Source organism: Phyllobates terribilis, unplaced genomic scaffold (genome assembly GCF_046119375.1).
Source record: "Phyllobates terribilis strain yellow unplaced genomic scaffold, ASM4611937v1 Scaffold_5__5_contigs__length_657084704, whole genome shotgun sequence".
Taxonomy (NCBI): Eukaryota; Metazoa; Chordata; class Amphibia; order Anura; family Dendrobatidae; genus Phyllobates; species Phyllobates terribilis.
Genome location: NW_027362765.1, coordinates 40,353,693 through 40,378,294, shown reverse-complemented (window position 1 = coordinate 40,378,294; position 24,602 = coordinate 40,353,693). Strand labels below are relative to the sequence as shown.

Below are 24,602 nucleotides of genomic sequence, written 5' to 3'. Positions count from 1 at the left end.
TTCTACCAAGAGACAAGCAAATGCAGATAAGATACACAATCTCTGCTCTTCAAAGTCAAAAGTTAGTCTCTCTAAGGTTTGCAAAATTTGTCCTGGGATCCATGACATCATGTATCCAAGCTGTACCATGGTCCCAAGTGCTCACAAGAATTCTTCAAACTTATATTCTGTCCTGCTGGAACAGATCCCCTGAATCTCTAAACAGAACAATTTATCTGCCTGTTCAAGTTAAATCTTCCCTTGGCTGGTGGGTCAAGAAGAGAATCTAGCAAAAGGAGTATCCTGGATTCAGTTCCCGCTGACAACTATAGTGATGGATGCCAGCAAAAGATTATGGGGAGAAATAGTCTCCTGAGTTTCTTTTCAAGAGGTCTGGCCACAAGAAATAAGCATTTAATCATCAAATTTCACAGAACTGAAAGTGGTAAGAGACCCTCAAAACTGCAGTAACATTCCTCCTTCACCAGGGAAGTACAAAATACTGGAATCTGAGGGCAATCTCAGCAAGAATCTTCTCTTGTTCAGAGTAACATCTTCTGTCCCTATTGGCACTCCATCTAAGAGTTTCCGCCAACACACAAGCAGACTTCCTGAGCAGAAAAGACTTACATCTGGGCGAGTGGAGTCTGAAACCAAGATTTTTCAAATGATAACCAGAAAGGGAGCCATCCAGAGGTGGACTTATTTGCAAAACGTCAAAACGCAAAAGTAGACCAATATTTCTCCCTGGATCCAAACGACACGTGTGGCGGTAGACGCATATGCCCATCCCTGGAATTTCAAGTTGGCTTACACTTTGATCCTGATTCCCATACTAGCAAAAAACGTAAATAAAATCAGGACGGAAGGAGTCAATACAATACTTATTGCACCCTTTTGGCCAAAAAGGAGCGGTTTCGGGACATTAAATAACTTGAGGTCAGAGGACCTAATTATTTTCCCTCCGGTCTACGATCTTCTACAACAAGGTCCAATTTTTCAGTCCCCAAAATCTTTCTCTGGCTGCTTGGTTTCTAAAGCTGAAATATTATAGGCAAAAGGTGTGTCAGATAGGGTCACAAGTACCCTTCAAAAGAGCAGAAAACAAAGAACTAATACCCTCTATGGGAAAATATGGAAACCCTTTATCTCATGGTATGGGGCTGTTTCTTTGGATCTGTTTCATCCAGACATAGCCAGAATCTTGGATTTCCTGCAGGATGATCTGGGAAGAGGCTTAAAACCTAATACCCTCAAAGTCCAGGTGTCAGTCTTAAGTTCTTTTCTTTTTTTTACCAGGATTTAGCAAATCATTGGTAGATAACAACATTCATTACCGCAGCTTCCCAGGTACATCCAAGAAAGACCAACATAATCCCACATTGGGACCTAACTATTGTCCTCAAGGGTTTAACTCTATCTTCTTTTGAGCAAATCAAATAGCCTCAGTAGATTTAAGTAAACTGTCCTGGAAGTCAGCTTTTCTTGTAGCTATAACAACGACAAGAAGAATTAGTGAACTACAGGCGCTATCAATCAGAGACCCATATCTGAGGACCCTAGAAGACTGAATTGTGTTCCATCTAGACCCATCTTTTTTTTACCAAAAGTCACATTGGAATTTCACATGTCTCTGGAGATAATTCTACTGGCTTTCTGTCAGGATCCAACCAATGACAGATAAAAGGAATTTCATTTATTAGACATACGGAGAACCATTCTTCATTTTCTTCAACAGATAAAAGTCCTGGAGGAAGGACCAGAATCTCTTTATCCAATATTGTGAACAGAACAAGGGAAACAAGATTTTGAAGAGTACCATAGTCAACTGGCTTAAGAAAGCTATTTGTGAAGCATATAGAAGTCAGTCTTTTACCAGAGAGGTTGAGAGCTCAGTCCACAAGAGCCTTGTTGATCTCCTAGGCTGAAAGGGCCAGCGCCAACATCGAGCAGATCTGCAGAGCTGCCATCTGATCCTCGGTCTATACCTTCTCTAAGCAATATAGATTAGATTAAATGTATAATAAGGATTAGCCTTGGGAGGAAACTCTTTCAGGAAATCATCTCTCCCAGAGAATTTTTCTTTGGTATTGCTCCTATTGTGCTGTCATGGAGGGTGAGGGGAGAAAATAGAATTATACTTGCCGGTCGTGATGAGCGAGCACTAAAATGCTCGGGTACTCGTTGCTCAGGTCAAGCAAATTAGAATGCTCGAGTGCTCGGTTCGAGTAACGAGCCCAATGTAAGTCTATGGGAAACTCGAGCATTTTTCCGGCGGCCCCACCCTACCCGGCGGTCTGCAGAAGGCCTAAAATTTGCTCAAATCGATGGGAACAGTGCTCAAATGACATGGGAACAGCATGGGCAAGATCCCTGGAAGCATTTCTGACTCCCAGGTCACTGCTGTCAACAATGTTGTCAGAGGTATTACACCACTTTTATGGACTCACGATAAAACATACAAAAACTAAACCAAAATGGATTTTCCTGGGAAATATGTTAAGGAACATCCTTTTCAGGGTAATGACTTGTATATAAGGCAAAAAAAGAAAAAAAAATATGCTTCTACACACCTTGGGCTATGTTTACATGTAGCATTTTTGATGCCTTTTTGCACTTTTGCATTTATTTCAATGGTGAAAAATGCATTCACTGGGAAATGTCATTTTAACATTTTACTACCTTATCTGGCCATGTGGTGTGTGAGACATGATTAGACACATCCTGTTTCATTTATGAAGGAGGGACTCTGAAAGTCACAAACACTATTTTTATAAGGCCATCAGGCGGCCCTTACTATTCTTAAAGGGCCAGCAGTCGGCTATGCTTTGTTGTTCTCATTATTAAAGAGTTGGTCTCCTGTACTGTTATTGAGTATACAGTTACTGCAAGGGCTGCCAAAAATTGGGACGCACCTCAATACCCCTTTGAAGAGACATAGAGGAGGGTCTCAGTAAAAAAATGTTCCCATTATAAAGGAGTGGGTCTCCTATAGTGGTAATGCCCATGCAGTGACTGCAAGGGCTCCCAAAATTTGGGAAAAACCCCAGCAACAATTTAAAGACACATAGAGCTGGTCCACAGTAATGAGTACGACATGTTCCCATTAGAAAGGAGAGGGTCTGCTATACAGTTATAGGGTATGCAGTCCAACAGCTGCCAAAAATTTGAAGGCACTCCAATGTCCATTGCAAGAGACATAGAGGTTGGAGGGCCTCCTGAAAACAATGTTCCCATTATTAGGAAGTGGGTCTCCCATACTGTTTGCCTATGCAGTGAATGCAACGGCTGCCAAAAATTTGGAGGAACTCCAATGCCCCTTGCAAGAGACGTAGATATGGTGATATGGTGGAGGATGAGAAGGAGGAGGACAAGAGCAAATAGACAAAATCAGGAAGCGTATACCCATGTCTGGGTGTGAAGACAGAGGTGCATGGGAATAGAGTTAGACCTCCCCCCCCAAAAAAACCACTGTATTTGAGTTTGTTACCCTGCTATCATTCGGTGGTGTTGAGAAGTCTGGCCCAATCCAGCCCTTGTTCATTTTTATAAGAGTCAGTTTGTCAGCATTTTCAGTTGACAAGCGGATGCTCCTATCGGTTATAATTCCACCAGCAGCACTAAAAACGCTCTGACAAAACGCTATTGGCAGGGCAGGCCAGGACCTCCAAGGCTAGAGAGCCAGTTCATGCCACGTGTCCAGCTTGGATACCCAATAATTATAAGGCACAGAGGAATCACGGAGGACGTTGGTACGGTCGGCAAGGTACTCCCTCACCATCTTCCGAAACTTTTCCCTCCTTGTGAGAGTACCCCGCGCCTCAGGGCCTGTGCGACGGGAGGGTCTGAGAAAACTGCCCCAGAACTTAGTGTTCCCCTGCCTCTGCTGGATTGCATTTGTGTCTCTCTCACCTGTACTCCTTGATTGTCCAACGAACTGTGACCTCTGCCGCCAGCATTTTTAGATGTGAATTTTTTAAATAATTCCGGAACAATGGCCTTCTCGTAATGCCCCATTTTATTAGGCCTGTCCTGCGCGGGAATAAGAGACAGAAATTTTTCCTTGTAGCGTGGGTCTAGAAGTGTCACCAAGCAGTAATGACTGTCACCCAAAATTTGGACAATGCGAGGGTCACGGGAAAGGCAGTGTAACATAAACTCAGCCATGTGTGCCAGACTGCTAACAGGCAACACTTCCGTGTCCTCACTAAGAGAACGACTGACCATGTTGTCCTCCTCATCCTCTTCCTCCTCCCTGTCCTCAGCCCATCCACGCTAAACAGACAGAATGACAGTTATGCAGGCTGTACCGTCTATAGCGCAGGAAACTAGCCCCTGTTCTTCCTCCTCTTTCTCATTGTCACCCAATCCACGTTGGGATGAGATGAGGCTGGGCTGAGTGGAATCACCTGTATGGTTCCTTCCTCCATCTCATCATGCTCCGCCTGCAAGGCATCCTCTTTAATTGTGAGCAGAGAGCGTTTCAGAAGACAGAGATGTGGGATGGTGATGCTAATTATGGAGTCATCGCTGGTCACCATCTTGGTGGAGTCCTCAAAGTTTTGGAGGATGGTAAATATGTCTGACATCCATGTCCACTCCTGAGGTTTTATGTGTGGAGTCTGACCTGAATACTGACAGCCTTGTTGTAGGTTTTGAGAAACCGCTGAACCACGAGGTTAAGCACATGGGCAAGACATGGTACGTGTGTGAGCCCCCCTCGCTTTAGAGCTGCCACCAGGTTCCGGCCATTGTCACACATGACCATGCCTGGTTGTAGGTTCAGCGGTGTCAGCCACAGATCTGCCTGCTCTTTCAGAGCTGTCCACAACTCTTCAGCGTTGTGTGGTTTGTCACCTAAGCATATTAGCTTCAGCACAGCCTGTTGCCCTTGGCCAAGGCAGTGCTGCAGTGCTTCCAGCTTATGACTGATGTGGTCATTTCGGAGATGGAGGCTGAAAAGGAGGAGGAGGAGCAGCAACTCTAGAATGTGAGGGCAACCCCGATTGACCCAGGGCCCACAATCCTTAGCAGGACGTGTTCCGTCCCAAGGTTCGACTGGGTCCCGGCTTCTACTATATTAACCGAGTTTGCTGTCAGCGAGATGTACCGTCCCTGCGCACGAGCACTTGTCCACGTGTCTGTGGTTAGGTGGACTTTCCCAGTAACTGCGTAGTTGAGGGCACGGCTAATGTGGGACATGTGCTTGTATAATGCGGGGACAGCACACCGGGAGAAATAGTGGCGCCTGGAGACCGAGTACCGAGGGACGACCGCCGCCATCAGGTTGTGGAAAGCTTCCGTCTCCATGAGCCTAAAAGGCAACATTTTGAGCACAAGCATTCGCAAAATGTATGAATTTAGTAGTGTGGCCTGTGGGGCGTTGGCTGCGTATTTGCACTTGCGTTCCAAGGACTGGGGTAGGGACAACTGAACGCTGCGCTGGGACAATGACGTGGACGTGCTTGGTGTTGGTGCTAGTTGAGAGTGTGCAACGACACGTGCAGAGCCGGAGGCATCTTTGCATGCGCCATGGACAGGGGATTGGTGTGCACGTACAACAGCGGAAGAAGCAGTGGTGTCACCCGCAGACACTGTTCCTGGACCCTGGGGTTCGGCCCACTTAGCCGAGTGCTTTGCTGCCATGTGCCTGATCATGCTGGTGGTGGTCAGGCTGCTAGTTTTGCTACCTCTGCTGATGCTGGCCTGGCAGGTGGTGCAAATAGAATTTTTGGGGTTATCTGCAAGTCTTTAAAAAACAACCAGACTCGGCAAGTGTTATGTTCTGCTACCAAAGCTAAGGAAAGAGAGGAGATCTGTCCCTACTATAAGACTCAGCTGAATCCCTACGATGTAACAGGGAACCTGATCCTGCGATCAGACCTGCTAAAGTCCTAATCTAGTCTGTACGGAGACCTATAGATGTGAGGAGGGAATCCCTACAAGTACTAAGGACTGGGAGGAATATGGGACACCTCCTAACAGAAATAGTAGCAGACAGACGAACAAACAAAATAGATAGAACATAGAGGTCCGTAGACCAAGCAAACTAACAGAGTTAGATACAGAGCACAGGCTAGCTAGAAAGTAGATATACAATGAAGTCCAGCAAAGCCAGAAGGGCGGAGCAGGATTAAATAGGCCAACAAGGTCATGTGACCAGCAAAGGAAAAAAAACCTAACAGCAAGGTTCTAACAGTACCCCCCCTTCTAAGAGGATCCTCCGGATCCCCTAGGACCAGGCTTATCAGGAAATCTCCTGTGAAACGCTCTGATAAGTCTGGACGCGGAAACATCATCTGACCTCACCCAAGAGTTATCCTCGGGTCCGAAACCTTTCCAGGCCACAAGATACTGCAAACTACCTCTATACCGTCTAGAGTCAAGGATGCGAGAAATTTCATATTCCCCGTCCTCCACCACCGGAGGAACAGAGGCAGAGGCGTCACCATCCGACACAACAGCTTTTTTTAACAGAGAGACATGAAAGACCGGATTAATTCTCCAGGAGGTAGGAACCTCCAACCTAACAGCAGATTGGTTGACAACCTGAAGCACCTTAAAGGGCCCTACAAACTTGGGACCCAATTTCTTAGAAGGAATCCTCAACCGCAGATTCCTAGAGGACAACCAAACCATGTCACCAACAGCGAACAAAACCTCCTGTCGTTTCCTATCAAAGTAGTCTTTAGATTTTCTGTTGGCCTCCTGAAGATTACCACGCACATCCGTCCAAACTCTTTCCAAATCACCGGAAAAATTCTCCTCTTCAGGCACAGCAGATCCCAACTTGGAGAACGACCCAAACGACGGATGTCTCCCAGAACAACAAAAAAAAGGCGAACAACCAGCAGAAGAAGATGTATGATTGTTCAGAGCAAATTCGGCAAGTGGCAGAAACTCAGACCACCCCTCTTGATTGTCTGCCACAAAACAACGCAAGAACTGCTCAACATCCTGGTTTTTCCTTTCTGTCTGGCCATTAGATTCAGGATGATATCCGGACGAAAACGACAAATGAATTCCCAACCTGTCACAAAAGGCACGCCAAAAACGAGCCACGAACTGAGGACCCCTATCAGAAACAATGTCAGTAGGAACGCCATGAAGTCTGACAATTTCCTTGACAAAGGCCTTAGCGAGAGTTTTAGCGCAGGGCAGTTTGACGAAGGGAACCAAGTGACACATCTTGCTAAAACGGTCCACGACCACCCAGATGACAGTAAAACCCTCAGAGGAGGGAAGGTCAGTTATAAAGTCCATAGCCAAATGTGTCCAAGGAGCACTGGGGACCTCCAAAGGACAAAGCAACCCCGCAGCAGGAGTATGTGAGGACTTAGATCTAGCACATATAGTACATTGGCGCACCCACTTAATGACTTCCTTCTGCCATCCAGGCCACCAAAAACTGCGACCCACCAGTCTCTTGGTCTCAGAGATTCCGGGATGACCTGCCAACCGAGATTCATGACACTCAACAAACAAATCTCTCCTAAAGGTCCCAGGCACAAACAACCTCCCATGAGGAGTGTTAGATGGGGCATTCTCCTGAGCTTTAAGAATCTCATCTTCCAAAACGGAGTCTAAAGCAGCTATCACAACACCTTCTTGTAAAATGTTTTCCTCTTTCTCAGCACCGACTATGGGAGAAAAACTGCGAGACAAGGCATCCGCCTTAACATTCTTAGTACCAGGGATGTAAGTAACGGAGAAATTAAACCGCGAGAAAAACAGTGCCCACCTAGCCTGACGGGCATTCAGGCGCTTGGCAGCATCAAGATATATCAGATTTTTATGATCCGTAAGAACCTGAACGGGAAATTCCGCACCTTCCAAGAAGTGGCGCCAGTGTTCAAATGCGAGTTTAATAGCCAATAATTCCCGATTACCAATATCGTAATTCAGTTCAGTCTCCGAAAATTTTTTTGAAAAAAAGGCACAGGGATGTAATCCATCCCCGTTATCCTGAGACAATACTGCGCCAACCCCCACAGAGGAAGCATCAACCTCAACCAAAAACGGCCTAGTAACATCAGGCTGCATAAGGATGGGAGCAGAGGTGAACCTCTCCTTGAGATACACAAAAGCTTCAATGGCCTCAGAAGACCACTGAACCGCATCAGCACCTTTCCTGGTGAGATCAGTCAGAGGTTTGACAATACTAGAAAAAATTTTAATGAATTTTCTGTAGTAATTGGCGAAACCCAAAAACCTCTGTATCGATTTCAAACCAATAGGCCTAGGCCATTCCTGCACAGCCTGAACCTTAACCGGATCCATCTCAAAACCTTTGCTGGAGATAATGTAGCCCAAAAAACTAATTCTCTGTACAGCGAACTCACATTTCTCCAGCTTAGCAAAAAGCGAATTGTCCATTAATAACTGTAATACCTCACGCACGCTCCGCCAATGAGACTCCAGATCTGGCGAATAAATCAAAATGTCATCCAAATACACAACCACATTTTTACCGATCAAAGGTCTAAGGATGTCATTAATCAGATTCTGAAAAAATGCAGGAGCATTAGTAAGACCAAAAGGCATAACCAGATTCTCAAAATGACCCACAGGAGTGTTAAAAGCAGTCTTCCATTCATCACCCTCCTTCATGCGCAACAGATTGTATGCCCCCTTAAGGTCAATTTTAGAGAACCACTTGGCCCCCAATAACTGGTTAAACAGATCAGGAATCAATGGCAGTGGGTAAGGATTGCGTACCGTAATTTTGTTAATCTCACGAAAATCCAGACAAGGACGTAAACCGCCGTCCTTTTTTTTTACAAAAAAAAATCCAACCGCCACAGGAGACTTAGAGGGCCTAATGTGACCGGCGGCCAAACTTGTCTGTATGTATTCCTCCAAAGCCTTCCTCTCAGGAATGGTAAGGTTAAATAAACGACTTTTAGGAAGAGTCGCTCCAGGGACAAATTCAATAGAACAATCATAGTCTCTATGGGGAGGCAAAACCTGCGATTCCTTCTCAGAAAAAACTCTCCAAAAATCCTGAATAGGAACAGGCAATTCTCCCCTATCCAAAGCTGCAATACGCCCGTTACAACACTTGTCATAACATTTATGGCTCCAGGATTTAATTTCACTGGTAGACCAATCCAGTACAGGATTGTGAAATTTTAACCAGGGCAAACCCAATATTACTGGAGAAGGCAAGTTATTCAACACTACCAAATCCAATTTCTCATGGTGAACACCATTAATAGTGAGAGGAAATTCACTGACCTTGAGAGTAATATTCTTCAAAGGGGAGCCATCCACAGAAACCACAGCAATGGGGGATGATAAAGGTTCAGGTTTTAAATTGAGTTTTTCCACGAATCCCCCATCAATTACATTCAGTGTAGACCCGCAATCAACAAACACCCGAAATTCCATTAATTTTTCCTGAGCAATCGTGGAAGCAGCTAAAAATATACCCTTGGAATTTAAACAGGCAATACGGGCGTGACTGACCATTTTTTTTTCTTTCTTCATACGAAGCTCACAGCCTTTAATCAAATGACCAGATTTTCCGCAATAGAAACACAAGCCTTCTGAAAAACGACGGTCTTTTTCTTGAGAGCGAGGTGCCACCGATCCAATCTCCATCGGTTCACCACTGTTAGTACACACATTATCATAACCAGAAACTGACATAGCAGAGGATTTGCTCTCATTAACCCTAGCACGCAGTCTTCTATCCACCCGTATAGCTAATTGCATAGCCTGTTGCAAATCCTCAGGTGTAGGATAAGCAATTAGCAGGTCTTTAACCCTTTCACTGAGCCCAGCAAGAAATAGACTTTTCAGAGCAGAATCGTTCCACCCTGTTTGAGTGGACCAACGACGAAAATGAGTACAATATTTTTCGACATTACCTGATCCTTGTTTTAAACGTCTCAACTCAGTCTCAGCTGATGCCACACGGTCAGGATCATCATATAATAGTCCTAAAGCAGAAAAAAAAACTATCCACTGATCTGAAGCATGTATCACTAGGTTGCAAAGAAAAGGCCCACTCCTGAGGCTCTTTGCGCAAAAGTGACATTATGAACCCTACGCGCTGGGATTCATCCCCAGAGGACTTGGGTCTCAAACGAAAATACAATAAGCAAGCATTTTTAAATGAAAAAAATTCTCGATGTTCACCAAAAAATAAATCCGGCAAACATACCTTAGGCTCCAAGAAATATGCTCCAGGACAGTTACTCACGTGCTGACGGAGCTCGGCCACTTCCAGAGAGAGTCCCTGCAGGTGTTTAGCCAAATCCTGAACCGACACCATGATGGAACAAAAAAAAAAAAAAATAAAAATCTTTCCTTAGAGAATTTGCAGGCTGGACTTACTGTTATGTTCTGCTACCAAAGCTAAGGAAAGAGAGGAGATCTGTCCCTACTATAAGACTCAGCTGAATCCCTACGATGTAACAGGGAACCTGATCCTGCGATCAGACCTGCTAAAGTCCTAATCTAGTCTGTACGGAGACCTATAGATGTGAGGAGGGAATCCCTACAAGTACTAAGGACTGGGAGGAATATGGGACACCTCCTAACAGAAATAGTAGCAGACAGACGAACAAACAAAATAGATAGAACATAGAGGTCCGTAGACCAAGCAAACTAACAGAGTTAGATACAGAGCACAGGCTAGCTAGAAAGTAGATATACAATGAAGTCCAGCAAAGCCAGAAGGGCGGAGCAGGATTAAATAGGCCAACAAGGTCATGTGACCAGCAAAGGAAAAAAAACCTAACAGCAAGGTTCTAACAGCAAGACCTAATAGTTGTACTAGCAACTTCTGTCGTGTTGGCGTTACGGAGAACGCTTTCCCACCTTTTGTCTGTGGCCACCATGCTGCCTCTTCCTGCCTGTTGTGGTGCTATGGTTCCCTCCCCCTGTGTGCTGCTATCCTCGCTCTGTATGTCCCCCTGCCAGGTTGGGTCGGTTACTATATCATCCACTACCTCATCTTCCACTTCCTTACCCTGGTCCTCATCCTTACTTTCTGGCAATTGTGTCTCATCATCATCATCATCATCATCATCCACCTCTTGCGACAGTAATTGCACTTTCCCACCGTTCCCTTCGAGTGACCGTGGCTGCTCAAATGTTTGGGCATCGCTACATGCATTCTCCTCTTGACTCGCTTGAAGCTGGCTGGGCGAGAGGCCTGACTCTACAAATGGAAAACTGAACAGCTCCCCTGGTTTTCCAAGTGTGGGATCAGTTGTCTCCGGGCACTCGGCATGGTGGGAGGAAGGAGGATCAGGGTGAGGAATATGCGGTCCAGACTCACGGCTACTGAGACTTGACCGTGTGGAAGACAGGTTGGTGGTTTTGGTGGCAAAGTGACGGGAAGCATTATCTGCTATCCAACCAACAACCTTTTGACACTGCTCTGGGTTCAGTAGTCATGTGCTACGGTCCCCTAGTAATTGGGACAGGAAGGTCGAGCGACAAGATGTGGGTGTTTGTTGTGGGACAATTTCAGCTTGTCCTCGGCCTCTGCATGCACCATCAGCATCACGTCCACTTCCCTATCCCTTGCCACGCACCTTGCCCATTTTAAATGGAGGACAATATTTTCCACGTTCACGAGAAATGGCTGATTTTGGAACGCAGTTATATGTGATACGTCTGACAAAGAACCACAGTTTTAAATAGCAGGCCTGTAGTTTACTAATACTATTCTTCACAGAGACCTAGTGTGAATAGCTTGACCGACACACTGCAACGAAATGGAAAGCAGAAATAGCTGATTTTGGAATGCTGTTCTATGTGATATGTCTAACAGAGAACCAGGGTTTTAAATAGCAGGCCTGTAATATACTAATACTATTCTTCACAGACACCTAGTGTGAATAGCTTGACTGATACACTGCAACAGAATGGAAAAGGAGGCCAATATTTTCCACGTTCGGTTCAAATTTCTTGATTTTTATTGCTGAAATATGGAACAGATCTGGCTATATTCTGCAGTGCTAACAAGCAAATGGAGCAGAAAAATTGTGTACTCTGGATTGCATTTTAAGCAAATAACCAGGATTAAGATAAAAAAAAAAATTGCCCTGGCCCCTGATATATGGGGCTATGTCTACAAATATATGTAAGAACAGCAGCAGCAGGAACGTGCTATGGACCCTCTTGCTCTATAAGCACTGCAGTCTGCCACATACACTGCCTGCCTGCCTAACTCCTGCTATCACCACTGAATATATGCAGCTGGATTAGTCCTCAGAAGCACTGTTAGTTTAGATGTATATATCGATATGCTGTGGAATACTTTTACTAACTATAAACAAGCAAATCTCTCCCTGACTCAGCAGCTACTCTCTCTACTCTGCCTGGTTCTGGGGTAGACGGTGACGACCATAGCGGCGCCAGGTCTTATATAGACCTGATGACACTATGCGACCAATCACTGTAATGCCCACAACCAACATGGCTATGGAATTACAGTACTTGGCAAGTAATCCCTGCATGTTCATTGGCTCTCTAAAGAGCGCTAAACATACAGGGCGGGGACCAGAGCGCTCGCCCGAGCAACCCGGAAATACTCGTCGAGCCTGTCAAGTACCTTTTCAAGGAACCCTCCACGACATCTCAGGTAATTCCCACCCTTCCGTTCATTATGTATTCCTTGGCGTTAAATATATATTTTGAGCATTCATACTGTGTGGTCTTTTAGAAATGTAGAACATTGAGGATAGGAGGTAGAGAGGGGCTATTTAACCTCTTTGTGTTTCCTGTCCCTATTAGGGTGGGAGGCAAACTCCTACTGTGCTGTCCTGGAAGAGGCTTCCTAAAAAGCAATTACCTGCAAGTCTAATTCCATTTTTTGTTTTCTACAGGTGTCCGCACCGAACTATGCAATAACAATCTTCTCTGATTACTGCATTTTTGCTGCATTTTCCCCCTTAATTGATACAGTTTTGGTGCGAATTTGAAGCAGCTTTTAAGTGTTTTTTTATAGTACAGAAAAGCTTTGACTCTTCACTTAAAAAAGTAACTGTGGTTATTTGCATGCATTTTTTTAGGCTCCACATAGAAGCCTCTAGAGAAAAAAAGCACCAAAACTGCAAAACTCAGACGCATCTTTAACCCACAATGCTGTCTGCCCCTTAATGACCAGGCCAATTTTTACAATTCTGACCAGTGTCACTTTGAGGTAATAACTCTGCAACGCTTCAATGGATCTCACTGATTCTGATATTGTTTTTTCGTGACATATTGTACTTCATGATAGTGGTAAAATATCTTCTATATGACTTGCGTTTATCTGTGAAAAAAATGGAAATTTGGTGAAAATTTAGTAATTTTCAAGTTTGAATTCATATGACCTTAAATCAGAGATATGTCACACAAAATAGTTAATAAATAGCATTTTCCACATGTCTACTTTACATTAGCAGAATTTTTTAAACATTTTTTTTGTTTTGAAGTTATAAGGGATAAAAGCTTATAATTTTTCCAACAAAATTTACAAAACCATTATTTTTAGGGACCAAATCACATTTGAAGTGACTTTGAAGGGTCTATATGACAGAAAATACCCAAAAGTGACACCATTCTAAAAACTGCTCCCCTCAAGTTGCTCAAAACCACATTCAAGAAGTTTATTAACCCTTTAGGTGCTTCACAAGAATTTTTGGTATATATAAGAAAAAAAAATGAACATTAAATTTTTTTTCACAAAAATATTACTTTAGACCCATTTTTTTATTTTCACAATGGTACCAGGAGAAAATGAACCCCAAAATGTGTTTTTCAATTTCTCCTGAGCATGCCAGTACCCTATATGTGGAGGAAAACTACTGTTTGGGTTTACAGCAGGGCTTGGAAGGAAAGGAGCGCCATTTGACTTTTTGAATGCAAAATTTGCTGGAATAATTAGCGGACACCATGTTGCGCTTGTAGAACCCTTGATATGCCTAAACAATGGAAACCCCCCATAAGTGACACCATTTTGGATATTAGACCCCTTAGGGAACTTATCTAGATGTGTAGTGAGCACCTTGAAACCCCAGGTTCTTCACAGAAGTTTATAATGTAGAGTTGTGAAAATAAAAAATCAAATTTTTCCCACAAAAATGTTTTATCACCAATTTTTTTTATTTTCACAAGGGTAACAGGAGAAAATGGAACCCAAAATTTGTTGTGCAATTTCTCATGAGTATGCATGAAAATTGCGAACTTCGCTTTTCCTTTTCACTTTTCCAGAGCCTTTGTGCTACAAGTAACGTGGAAGCCCCCTATATTTCCGTTAACAGATGGACCTGAGTGGGAACTTGCTTTTTTTTTTGTGGATTGAATCAAAGCTTTTTTTTATGATCCAATATCACTTCTCCCCTATGCCTCAAAACTACTAGAACAACATGTCCAACTTGAACTGTCCTCCTATCTCTCCTCATGTTCCCTCTTCGACTGCTTACAATCTGGCTTCCGACCGCATCACTCGACTGAAACTTCCCTGACCAAAGTCACCAACGACCTACTAACCGCCAAATCCTAGCGACGCTACTCCATCCTTCTCCTCCTGGACCTGTTGTCTGCCTTCGACACAGTTGACCATTCCCTCATACTACAGACTCTCTCATCTCTTGGCATCATGGACTTGGCCCTATCTTGGATCTCCTCATACTTAACAGACAGGACATTCAGCGTCTCCTACTCACGCACCACCTCCTCATCTCGCCCCCTATCTGTCGGTGTCCCCCAAGGTTCAGTTCTAGGACCTCTGCTCTTCTCCATCTACACCTTTGGCCTGGGACTGCTTATAGAGTCTCACGGCTTTCAGTATCACCTCTATGCTGATGAAACACAGATCTACCTCTCTGGACCCGATATCTCCTCCCTACTAACCAAAATCCCACAATGTCTGTCTGCTATCTCACCCTTCTTCTCTGCCAGATTTCTAAAACTTAACATGGATAAAACAGAATTCATCATCTTTCCGCCATCTCATTCACCCCCCCCCCCATCTGAGCTATCCATCAGTGTCAATGGTTGTTCACTCTCCCCAGTCCCACAAGCTCGCTGCCTTGGGGTGACCCTGGACTCTGATCTCTCCTTCAAACCTCATATCCAAGCCCTTTCCACTTCCTGCCGACTCCAACTCAAAAATATCTCCTGCATCCACGCATTCCTCAGCAAAGACTCTGCAAAAACACTTGTGCATGCCCTCGTCAGCTCCCGCCTCGACTACTGCAACCTCCTGCTCTGTGGCCTCCCTTCCAACACTCTTGCGCCCCTCCAATCTATGCTAAACTCTGCTGCTCGACTAATCCACCTGTCCCCCCGCTATTCCCCGGCCTCTCCCCTCTGTTAATCCCTTCACTGGCTCTCCATTGCCCAGAGACTCCAGTTCAAAACCCTAACCTTGGCATACAAAGCCATTCACAACCTGTCTACTCCAGACATCTGTGATCTAGTCTCCCGGTACCTACCTGCACGCAACCTCCAATCCTCACAAGATCTCCTGCTCTACTCCCCTCATATTTCCTCTTCCCACAATCGCATACAAGATTTCTGCCGTGCATCCCCCCTATTCTGGAACTCTCTACCCCAACACATCAGATTCTCACCAACCGTGGAAGCCTTCAAAAGAAACCTGAAGACCTACTTCTTCCGATAAGCCTACAACCTGCTGTAACCACCGCTCCACCACATTGCTGCATGACCACCTCTACCCCCACCTACTGTATCCTCACCCATCCCTTGTAGATTGTGAGCCCTCGCGGGTAGGTTCCTCTCTCCTCCTGTACCAGTCACTGACTCGTTTTGTTAAGATTATGTAAATGTTTTTGCTATGTATATCCCCTTTTTCACATGTAAAGCGCCATGGAATAAATGGCGCTATAATGATAAATAATAATTAGACGACTTTATTCTTTGGGTCGGTGCGATTACAGCGATACCAGATTTATATCGGGTTTTTATGTTTGGCTGCTGTCACACACTAAACGACGTTTATTTTTGCAAAAATTTGTTCTTGCATCACCATATTTTGAGAGCTATAATTTTTCCATATTTCTGCAAATATAAGGAATTGTTTTTTGGATTTTTTTTTATGCCGTCCCGCATATGGTAAAATTGATAAGGCAGCTTTATTCTTCGGGTCAGTACGATTACAGCGATACCACATTTATATAGTTTTTTTTAATGTTTTGGCGCTTTTTAGACAATAAAAACTATTTTGTAGAAAAAATAATTATTTTTGCATCGCTTTATTCTGAGAGCTATAAGGCTGTGTGCACACTATGCGTTTTTTAAGTGTTTCTTCGGTGGCAATTCCACCGCAGAAACGCTTAAAAAACGCTTGGTAGAAGGTCTGCAATGTTCCCCAATGATAATCCGCATGTGCTGTGCACATGCTGCAGAAATTTCCGCTGCGGATTATCATTGCGGAAAAATTCGCAGCACTACCAATTTTGCGTAAGCGCGGCGTTTTTGCAGCCATTGACATGCATTGAATCGCTTAATATCCGCATGACTACATGTGCGCATGCGGATATTAAGTGATTCAATGTGCGGATGGTACGCGGGTCTGGAGAAGAGGAGACTCTCATCCAGACCCGGGTACCATACAGTAGTACCTGTAAAAAAAAAAAATAAATTAAAATAAAAAATAAACATTATACTTACCTTCTGATGGTCCCCGGTCTCCTTAGCGGTGCGTCCTGGCTCCCCAGCAGCTTGCGATGGTCTAAAAGGACCTTCCATGACATCATTTAGTCATGTCACAGGTCACGCGACCGCTGACATCAGCGGTCGGGTGACCTGTCACATGACTAAATGACGTCATGTAAGGTCCTTTTAGACCATCGCGAGCCGCCGAAGACACCGGACGCACCGTACAGGAGACCGGGGGCGATCAGAAGGTAAGTATAATGTTTATATTTTACCATTCTTTTTAACTATTAATTTGGTCACACTATATAAATTCATGCCGGTTGCAAGTTGTCAAGCACTTTTCCAAGTGAAGCTAAAATCTCGTGGAAAGCGCTTGACAACCCGCATGCGGTATCGCATGTGAAAAACGCTTCACTTCCGCTTGTCCCAGGCGGAAAAACGCATGTAAAATCCGCATGCGTTTTTTTCTGCCAGGGAGATGCAGAAACGCTCAGTAAACATCCGGAGCATTTCTGCATCGGCATCGTGGGCACATAGCATATCTTTTTTATTTTTTAGCTAATGGAGGTGTATGGCAGCTTGTGTTTTTGCAGGACAAGATGACATTTTCAGTGGTATCATTTTTATTTACATTCATCTTCTTGGTCTCGTTTTATTCCACTTTTTGTTCGGTGGTAAGATAAGGCATTGTTTTTTGCCTCTTTTTTTTTTTTTTTTTACCGTGTTCACTAAAGGGGTTAAATAGTGGGAAAGTTTTATAGGTCGGGTCGTTCTGGATGCGCGATAACAAATATGTGTACTTTTATTGTTTTTTTTTTTCAAAATAATATTTATTTATGAATACAATATATATTTTTTTTTATATTTTGTGTTTTGTTTTTTTACAACTTTTTTCACTTTTTTTTTACTTAGTCCCATTATGGGACTTTCACTTTCTGCAGTCTGATCACTGTTATAAGGTTATAAGACATAGCAATGCACTGCGCATGATCTAACTACCTTTTTAGTGCCTGGTGACCCGGATGTCGTCATGATAACTTTGGGCCACCATGGCAACAATCAGGCCCCCTGCGATAACGTCGCCGGGGCACTGATCCAAGAGCAGAGCAGCTTCTCTACCTCTGCCTGCTCGCTAAATGCTGCGATCACAGCAATTGAAGAATTCAGGGGGTTAAAGTACTGGGAGCGGTGCCGCCTCCACTACTGCCACTGAGAGCTGGGTGTCAGCTGAATCTGACAGCTCGGCGGCAATCGCGCACGCACAGCCTCTGTGTGAGCAAAATCACCATGACATATCCATACGTCCAAGGTCAGTAAGTGCCAGGCGACCTGCATGTATGTCTATGTCTAAGGTTGTAAAGGAGTTAAAAGCATAGGGGGTTCAGTTTTCATGAAATCAAATCAGTTTTGCTTGGACAGTTAAATGCAGCATAATTTCTGTGTAAAAAAGAAAAAAAAACCTTCAGAAAAAACACAGCATTTCCACTTCATGTGAACATGGCGTAAATGTGCAAGCGTAGTGGGATGTGATTGTTTTTCTTTATAGGCTTCTATGTGGAGCTTGAAAAAAGCACATATAAAATAACAAACATTGTATTTTTAAGCACAGAAACAAAGCTTTTTTTGGTAGTATTTAAAAAAGCATAAAAACACGGCTTCACATCTGCACCAAAACCGCATCGAAAAAGGTGGAAAACCGAATAAATGCAGCAAGCACACAATAATCAGAAAAATTATTATTGCGTGTGGTGTGGACACATGCAGAAAAAAATGCAGCCTTTAGGCTACGTGTGAACACAAACTCAGCATTGCATTTTTATTGCTTTCTTTATGGTTTTAATAGCGAAAAAAATCGCTTATCCCATTTTTTGCGTCGTTTACCAATCACCATAAATAATTTAATTGCTGTGTTGTGCGGGTCGTTACGATTAAAGAGACACCAAATATGTCCTTGTTATTTGCAATGTTTTTTTTTTTTAAAAAGCGCAGTAAAAAATGACATTTGTCTACCAGTATAATCTGCCTGTGGGTTTGGTGGCTGCACTTCTGTTGCGAGTAGAGAAAATCCACTCATACTCATTAATGTACTCTGTGGATCATACTTTTAGCTGCTGCCTACAGTGATGTAGGCTGTGGGTTAAAATCCTGAGGAGCCCAAAGAACAGAAGAGAATTGTTTTGTAATTAAAGTGTGTACAGAACAGAGATGCCGTCCCCACCCTCTAAAGAGGAGGAGTTTACGGAGCGATGAAAAAAAGAGGGAAGAACGTGAGTAGAAGTTGGGATAAAGCCCTGATGTGCCAAGACAGCGGGACTGACCCCTCAAATAGGGATAGTCCCACTGAATTTAGGACGGTTGGCAGCTGTTTTTTGTTTGTCACTTTTTGATTATTGACCACAGGCTCTCAATGGGATTGAGATTTGGGGAGTCTCCTTGTCATGGACCCAAAATTTCAATGTTCTGTGCATTGACCCACTTGGTTATCACTTTTGCCTTGAGACATGGTGCTTCATCTTGCTGGAAAAGTTTTGTTCACCACCAGATTGCTCCTGAAGCTTTGGGAAAAGTTGCTCTTGGAGAATGTTTAGATCCCATTCTTTATTCATGGCAGTGTTCTTAGGAAAAAAAATTGCAAGTGGACCCACTCCCATGGAGGAGAAGCCCCACACATGAATGATCTTAGGATGCCTTACTGTTGGTATGACACAGGACTCATGGTAGCGCTCAGCTTTTCTTCTCTGGAGACTCATTCATCCTAATGTCCCAAATAGTCTGAAAAGGGCTTCATCAATGAAAATAACTTTTCTCTCAATACTCTGCAGTCCAGTACCTGTACTTTCTGCAGAATGTCAGTTGGTCCTTGATGTTTTCCTTGGAGAGAAGTGGCTTCTTTGCATCCCTTCTTGACCCAGGCCAGCCTCCAAAAACCCTCATCTCACTGTGTGTGAAGATGCACGGACAACTGCTTGCTGTCATTCCTAAACAAGCTCCACACTGGTGTTGAACTGATCCTACAACCCCTGGCAAAAATTATGGAATCACTGGGCTCGGAGGATGTTCATTCAGTTGTTTAATGTTGTTGAAAAAAAGCAGATTACAGACATGGCACAAAACTAAAGTAATTTCAAATGGCAACTTTATGGCTTTAAGAAACACTAAAAGAAATCAAGATAAAAAATGTGGTACTCAGTAATGGTAATTTTTTTTAGACCAAGCAGAGGGAAAAAATTATGGAATCACTCAATTCTGAGGAAAAAAATATGGAATCATGAAAAACAAACACACAAAAGAACACTCCAATACATCACTAGTATTTTGTTGCGCCACCTCTGGCTTTAATAACAGCTTGCAGTCTCTGAGGCATGGACTTAATGAGTAACAAACAGTACTCTTCATCATTCTAGCTCCAACTTTCTCTGATTTCTGTTGCCAGATCAGCTTTGCAAGTTGGAGCCTTGTCATGGACCATTTTCTTAAACTTCCACCAAAGATTTTCAATTAGATTGAGATCCGGACTATTTGCAGGCCATGACATTGACCTTATGTGTCTTCTTTCAAGGAATGTTTTCACAGTTTTTGCTCTATGGCAGGATGCATTATCATCTTGAAAAATGATGTCCTCATCCCCAAACATCCTTTCAATTGATGGCATAAGAAAACTGTCCAAAATATCAATGTAAACTTGGGCATTTATTGAAGATGTAATGACAGCCATCTCCCCAGTGCCTTTACCTGACATGCAGCCCCATATCATCAATGACTGTGGAAATTGGCATGTTCTCTTCATGCAGTCATGTTTATAAATCTCATTGGAACGGCACAAAACAAAAGTTCCAGCATCATTACCTTGCCCAATGCAGATTCGCGATTCAGCACTGAATATGACTTTCATCCAGTCATCCACAGTCCACGATTGCTTTTCCTTAGCCCATTGTAACCTTGTTTTTTTCTGTTTAGGTGTTAATGATGGCTTTTGTTTAGCTTTTCAGTATGTAAATCCCGGTTTCTTACAGTTCGGTCACAAACATTGACTCCAGTTTCCTTTTTTGTGCCATGTCTGTGATCTGCTTTTTTTCACGAACATTAAACAACTGAATGAACATCCTCTGAGCCCGGTGATTCCATAATTTTTGCCAGGGGTTGTATAGCTTCATCCTTTTTAGGTGCCTTGAAGTCTTGTTCACAGTAATTTAGACTTTCTCTTTGAAGTTCCTGATGATCCAATAAATGGTTGATTTAGGGGCAATCTTACAAACAGCAATGTCCTTGCCTGTGAAGCCCTTCTGACATGTAGCAGTGATGAATGCACGTTTCCTTGGAGTTAACCATGGTTAACATAGGAAGACAATGACTTAAAGCCCCATAATCATTTTAAAGCTACCAGTCTTGTCTTATAAATCACTCAGCATGACAGATTGTAGCGCCGGCGTCTGCCTTCTGCCTCCCCCGGCAGAGACGCCAATTCACTCACCGCTGTGGCCCCTGTCCCGCACTTCTTACTCCCTCCTCACCGGCTCTTGCCTGGGGTCTGCGCACAGCTTGCAGATCCCCGGGCATTGCAGGCACCGCGGTCGTGCCTTATTAAAGGGACAGCACCCACCATCCTAAAGTGTCCCCAGCCCATGCCTGGGAGACAGTTATTTAAGGTACCTCCATCTGATGGGAGGTGCCTGTGCAATGTTTTAAGTCTGTATCTAACACACTTGTTAGTTCTCAGGTCCCAGAGCTTGTCTTCCAGTATACCTGCCTGTATATCTACTGTGCCAGCCGCCTGCCTGTCTGTACAGTACAGACCAAAAGTTTGGACACACCTCATTTAAAGATTTTTCAGTATTTTCATGGCTATGAAAATTGTACATTCACACTGAAGGCATCAAAACTATGAATTAACACATGTGGAATTATATACTTAACAAAAAAGTGTGAAACAACTGAAAATATGTCTTATATTCTAGGTTCTTCAAAGTAGCCACCTTTTGCTTTGATGACTGCTTTGCACACTCTTGGCATTCTCTTGATGAGCTTCAAGAGGTAGTCACCGGAAATGGTCTTCCAACAATCTTGAAGGAGTTCCCAGAGCTGCTTAGCACTTGTTGGCCCTTTTGCCTTCACTCTGCGGTCCAGCTCACCCCAAACCATCTCGATTGGGTTCAGGTCTGGTGACTGTGGAGGCCAGGTCATCTGGCGTAGCAACCCCTCACTCTCCTTCTTGGTCAAATAGCCCTTACACAGCCTAGAGGTGTGTTTGGGGTCATTGTCCTGTTGAAAAATAAATAAATAAACACAAACCGGATGGAATAGCATGCCGCTGCAAGATGCTGTGGTAGCCATGCTGTTCAGTATGCCTTCAATTTTGAATAAATCCCCAACAGTGTCACCAGCAAAGCACTCCCACACCATCACACCTCCTCCTCCATGCTTCTCGGTGGGAACCAGGCATGTAGAGTCCATCCGTTCATCTTTTCTGCGTCGCACAAAGACACGGTGGTTGAACCAAAGATCTCAAATTTGGACTCATCAGATCAAAGCACAGATTTCCACTGGTCTAATGTCCATTCCTTGTGTTCTTTAGCCCAAACAAGTCTCTTCTGCTTGCTGCCTGTCCTTAGCAGTGGTTTCCTAGCAGCTATTTTACCATGAAGGCCTTCTGCACAAAGTCTCCTCTTAACAGTTGTTGTAGAGATGTGTCTGCTGCTAGAACTCTGTGTGGCATTGACCTGGTCTCTCATCTGAGCTGCTGTTAACCTGCGATTTCTGAGGCTGGTGACTCGGATAAACTTATCCTCAGAAGCAGAGGTGACTCATGGTCTTCCTTTCCTGGGGCGGTCCTCATGTGAGCCAGTTTCTTTGTAGCGCTTGATGGTTTTTACAACTGCACTTGGGGACACTTTCACAGTTTTCCCAATTTTTCGGACTGACTGACCTTCATTTCTTAAAGTAATGATGGCCACTCATTTTTCTTTACTTAGCTGCTTTTTTTCTTGCCATAATGCAAATTCTAACAGTCTATTCAGTAGAACTATCAGCTGTGTATCCACCAGACGTATGCACAACACAACTGATGGTCCCAACCCCATTTATAAGGCCAGAAATCCCACTTATTAAACCTGACAGGGCACACCTGTGAAGTGAAAACCATTTCCGGTGACTACCTCTTGAAGCTCATCAAGAGAATGCCAAGAGTGTGCAAAGCAGTCATCAAAGCAAAAGGTGGCTACTTTGAAGAACCTAGAATATAAGACATATTTTCAGTTGTTTCACACTTTTTTATTAAGTATATAATTCCACATGTGTTAATTCATAGTTTTGATGCCTTCAGTGTGAATGTACAATTTTCATAGCCATGAAAATACTGAAAAATCTTTAAATGAGAAGGTGTGGCCAAACTTTTGGTCTGTACTGTATATGTCATGCCCACCAGCACCAGCCTGATAGTGTTTCAGTTGTGCCTACTTATCGGCCTGTATATCAGACGTGTCTGTCTGTACCTGCCTGCCTGTATATCAGCCATTCTCGTCTGCACCTGCCTGCCTGTATATCAGTCGTTCCCATCTGCACCAGCCTGCCTGCATACCAGCCGTGCCCGTCTGCTCCTGCATACCAGGGTACCTGTCGTGTTCGCCAGTATCTGCCTGCCTGTGTGTCTGCCGAGCCTGTTTCTATATTAGCGGTGCCAGCCACTACTAGCCAAGTCTACCATTCCTGCCTACTGTCCCTTGGGGGTCAGCTGCCATCCTCCCGAGGTCAGTCCTCGCATAGCATCTGGTTCCGCCCCCCTCGTCTCTCCTCGGATCGCGGTATCGTAAACCGCCGGGCATCTGAGGTTGGACTTGGTGAGGCACCTAGTCACGCCCCTCAAGACTCTCCTCGGATTACGGCACCATGGTTCCACCACCCAGTCCATTATACAGATATCAGCCGCCTTGTCCTTGTTAACACTTTCCTGTAACTGACGTCTCAATTTCTGCTGTCCTGATCTCTGTAGATGTTCCCTGCACTTTATAACTTGTTGTCTTGTTTTTATGGAATAGTTAATAAGGTTTCAGATTTTTCTTTTAGATTTGTTCGCTGTCTTTAGTGTTGGAATGGAGATATGTGATAAATATCTGTATGTGACAATAACTAGATTGTATGTTATACCCGGGGGCAGGACAGTCAAAATGACTGGCTGTAGAGATCATATGAAGCCAGTAACAACTCTGGAGATTTTTTAAATGGGATTCGTTATGATGTTACATAAGCTCTTCTTCTTTGCATTCAGGTCCCTGCTATTTAGGATCATCTCAGTGAAGACTATTAGATCTTGTATATAAGAGAATTTTCCTGATTGCCCCTTCAAGGATGGATAGGGACAGAGACAAGATTGTGGAGAGGATATTACACCTTACCCTAGAGATCCTCTTCCGGCTTACTGGAGAGGTGAGAAATTCAGATGATGTCACATTACATCATTCTTATCTATGTGAATAACAGATGGACAGAACTGGAGAGGTGAGGACTCTGGAAATATCTGTAGTGAGATTTATTAATGTGTCTCTCCATAACCAGGATTACACAGTAGTGAAGAAGACCTCTAGTGAGAGCTGTCAGGCCCCTGTGTCTGAGGGATGGGAAAGACCCCTGAGCCCAATCACGGGGCCTCCATCTCACCCCCAGGAACATGAGGAAATCAATGAGCAGAAGATCCTAGAACTCACTTACAAGATGATTGAGCTGCTGACGGGAGAGGTGACACTGCTGGGAATGCTGGGACATTATAAACTAAAGCTATGAAGGGATCGGGGGGATGACGGTATCATTGTATGTGTCAGGTTCCTATAAGGTGTCAGGATGTCAGCGTCTATTTCTCCATAGAGGAGTGGGAGTATTTAGAAGGACACAAAGATCTGTACAAGGACGTCATGATGGAGGTTCCTCCTCAGCCCCTCACATCACCAGGTAATAGACAGGACTAAATACACACGGCCTATAATTATCCATACGTAAAAAATGAATTC

The 24,602-nt window shown here is 43.9% G+C and overlaps 1 protein-coding gene across 1 annotated transcript in view; it reads left to right on the top strand.

Moving 5' to 3' along the window:
• LOC141270685 (gastrula zinc finger protein XlCGF66.1-like) overlaps positions 1–24,602 on the top strand; it is a 39,088-nt gene that overhangs the window by 14,091 nt on the left and 395 nt on the right. Inside the window, exons 2-4 of the mRNA XM_073680782.1 lie at positions 23,867–24,024; positions 24,154–24,333; positions 24,417–24,543. Of these exons, the coding sequence (XP_073536883.1) occupies positions 23,947–24,024; positions 24,154–24,333; positions 24,417–24,543 (385 nt within the window). The 5' untranslated portion in view covers positions 23,867–23,946. The remainder of the gene's footprint in view (positions 1–23,866; positions 24,025–24,153; positions 24,334–24,416; positions 24,544–24,602) is intronic.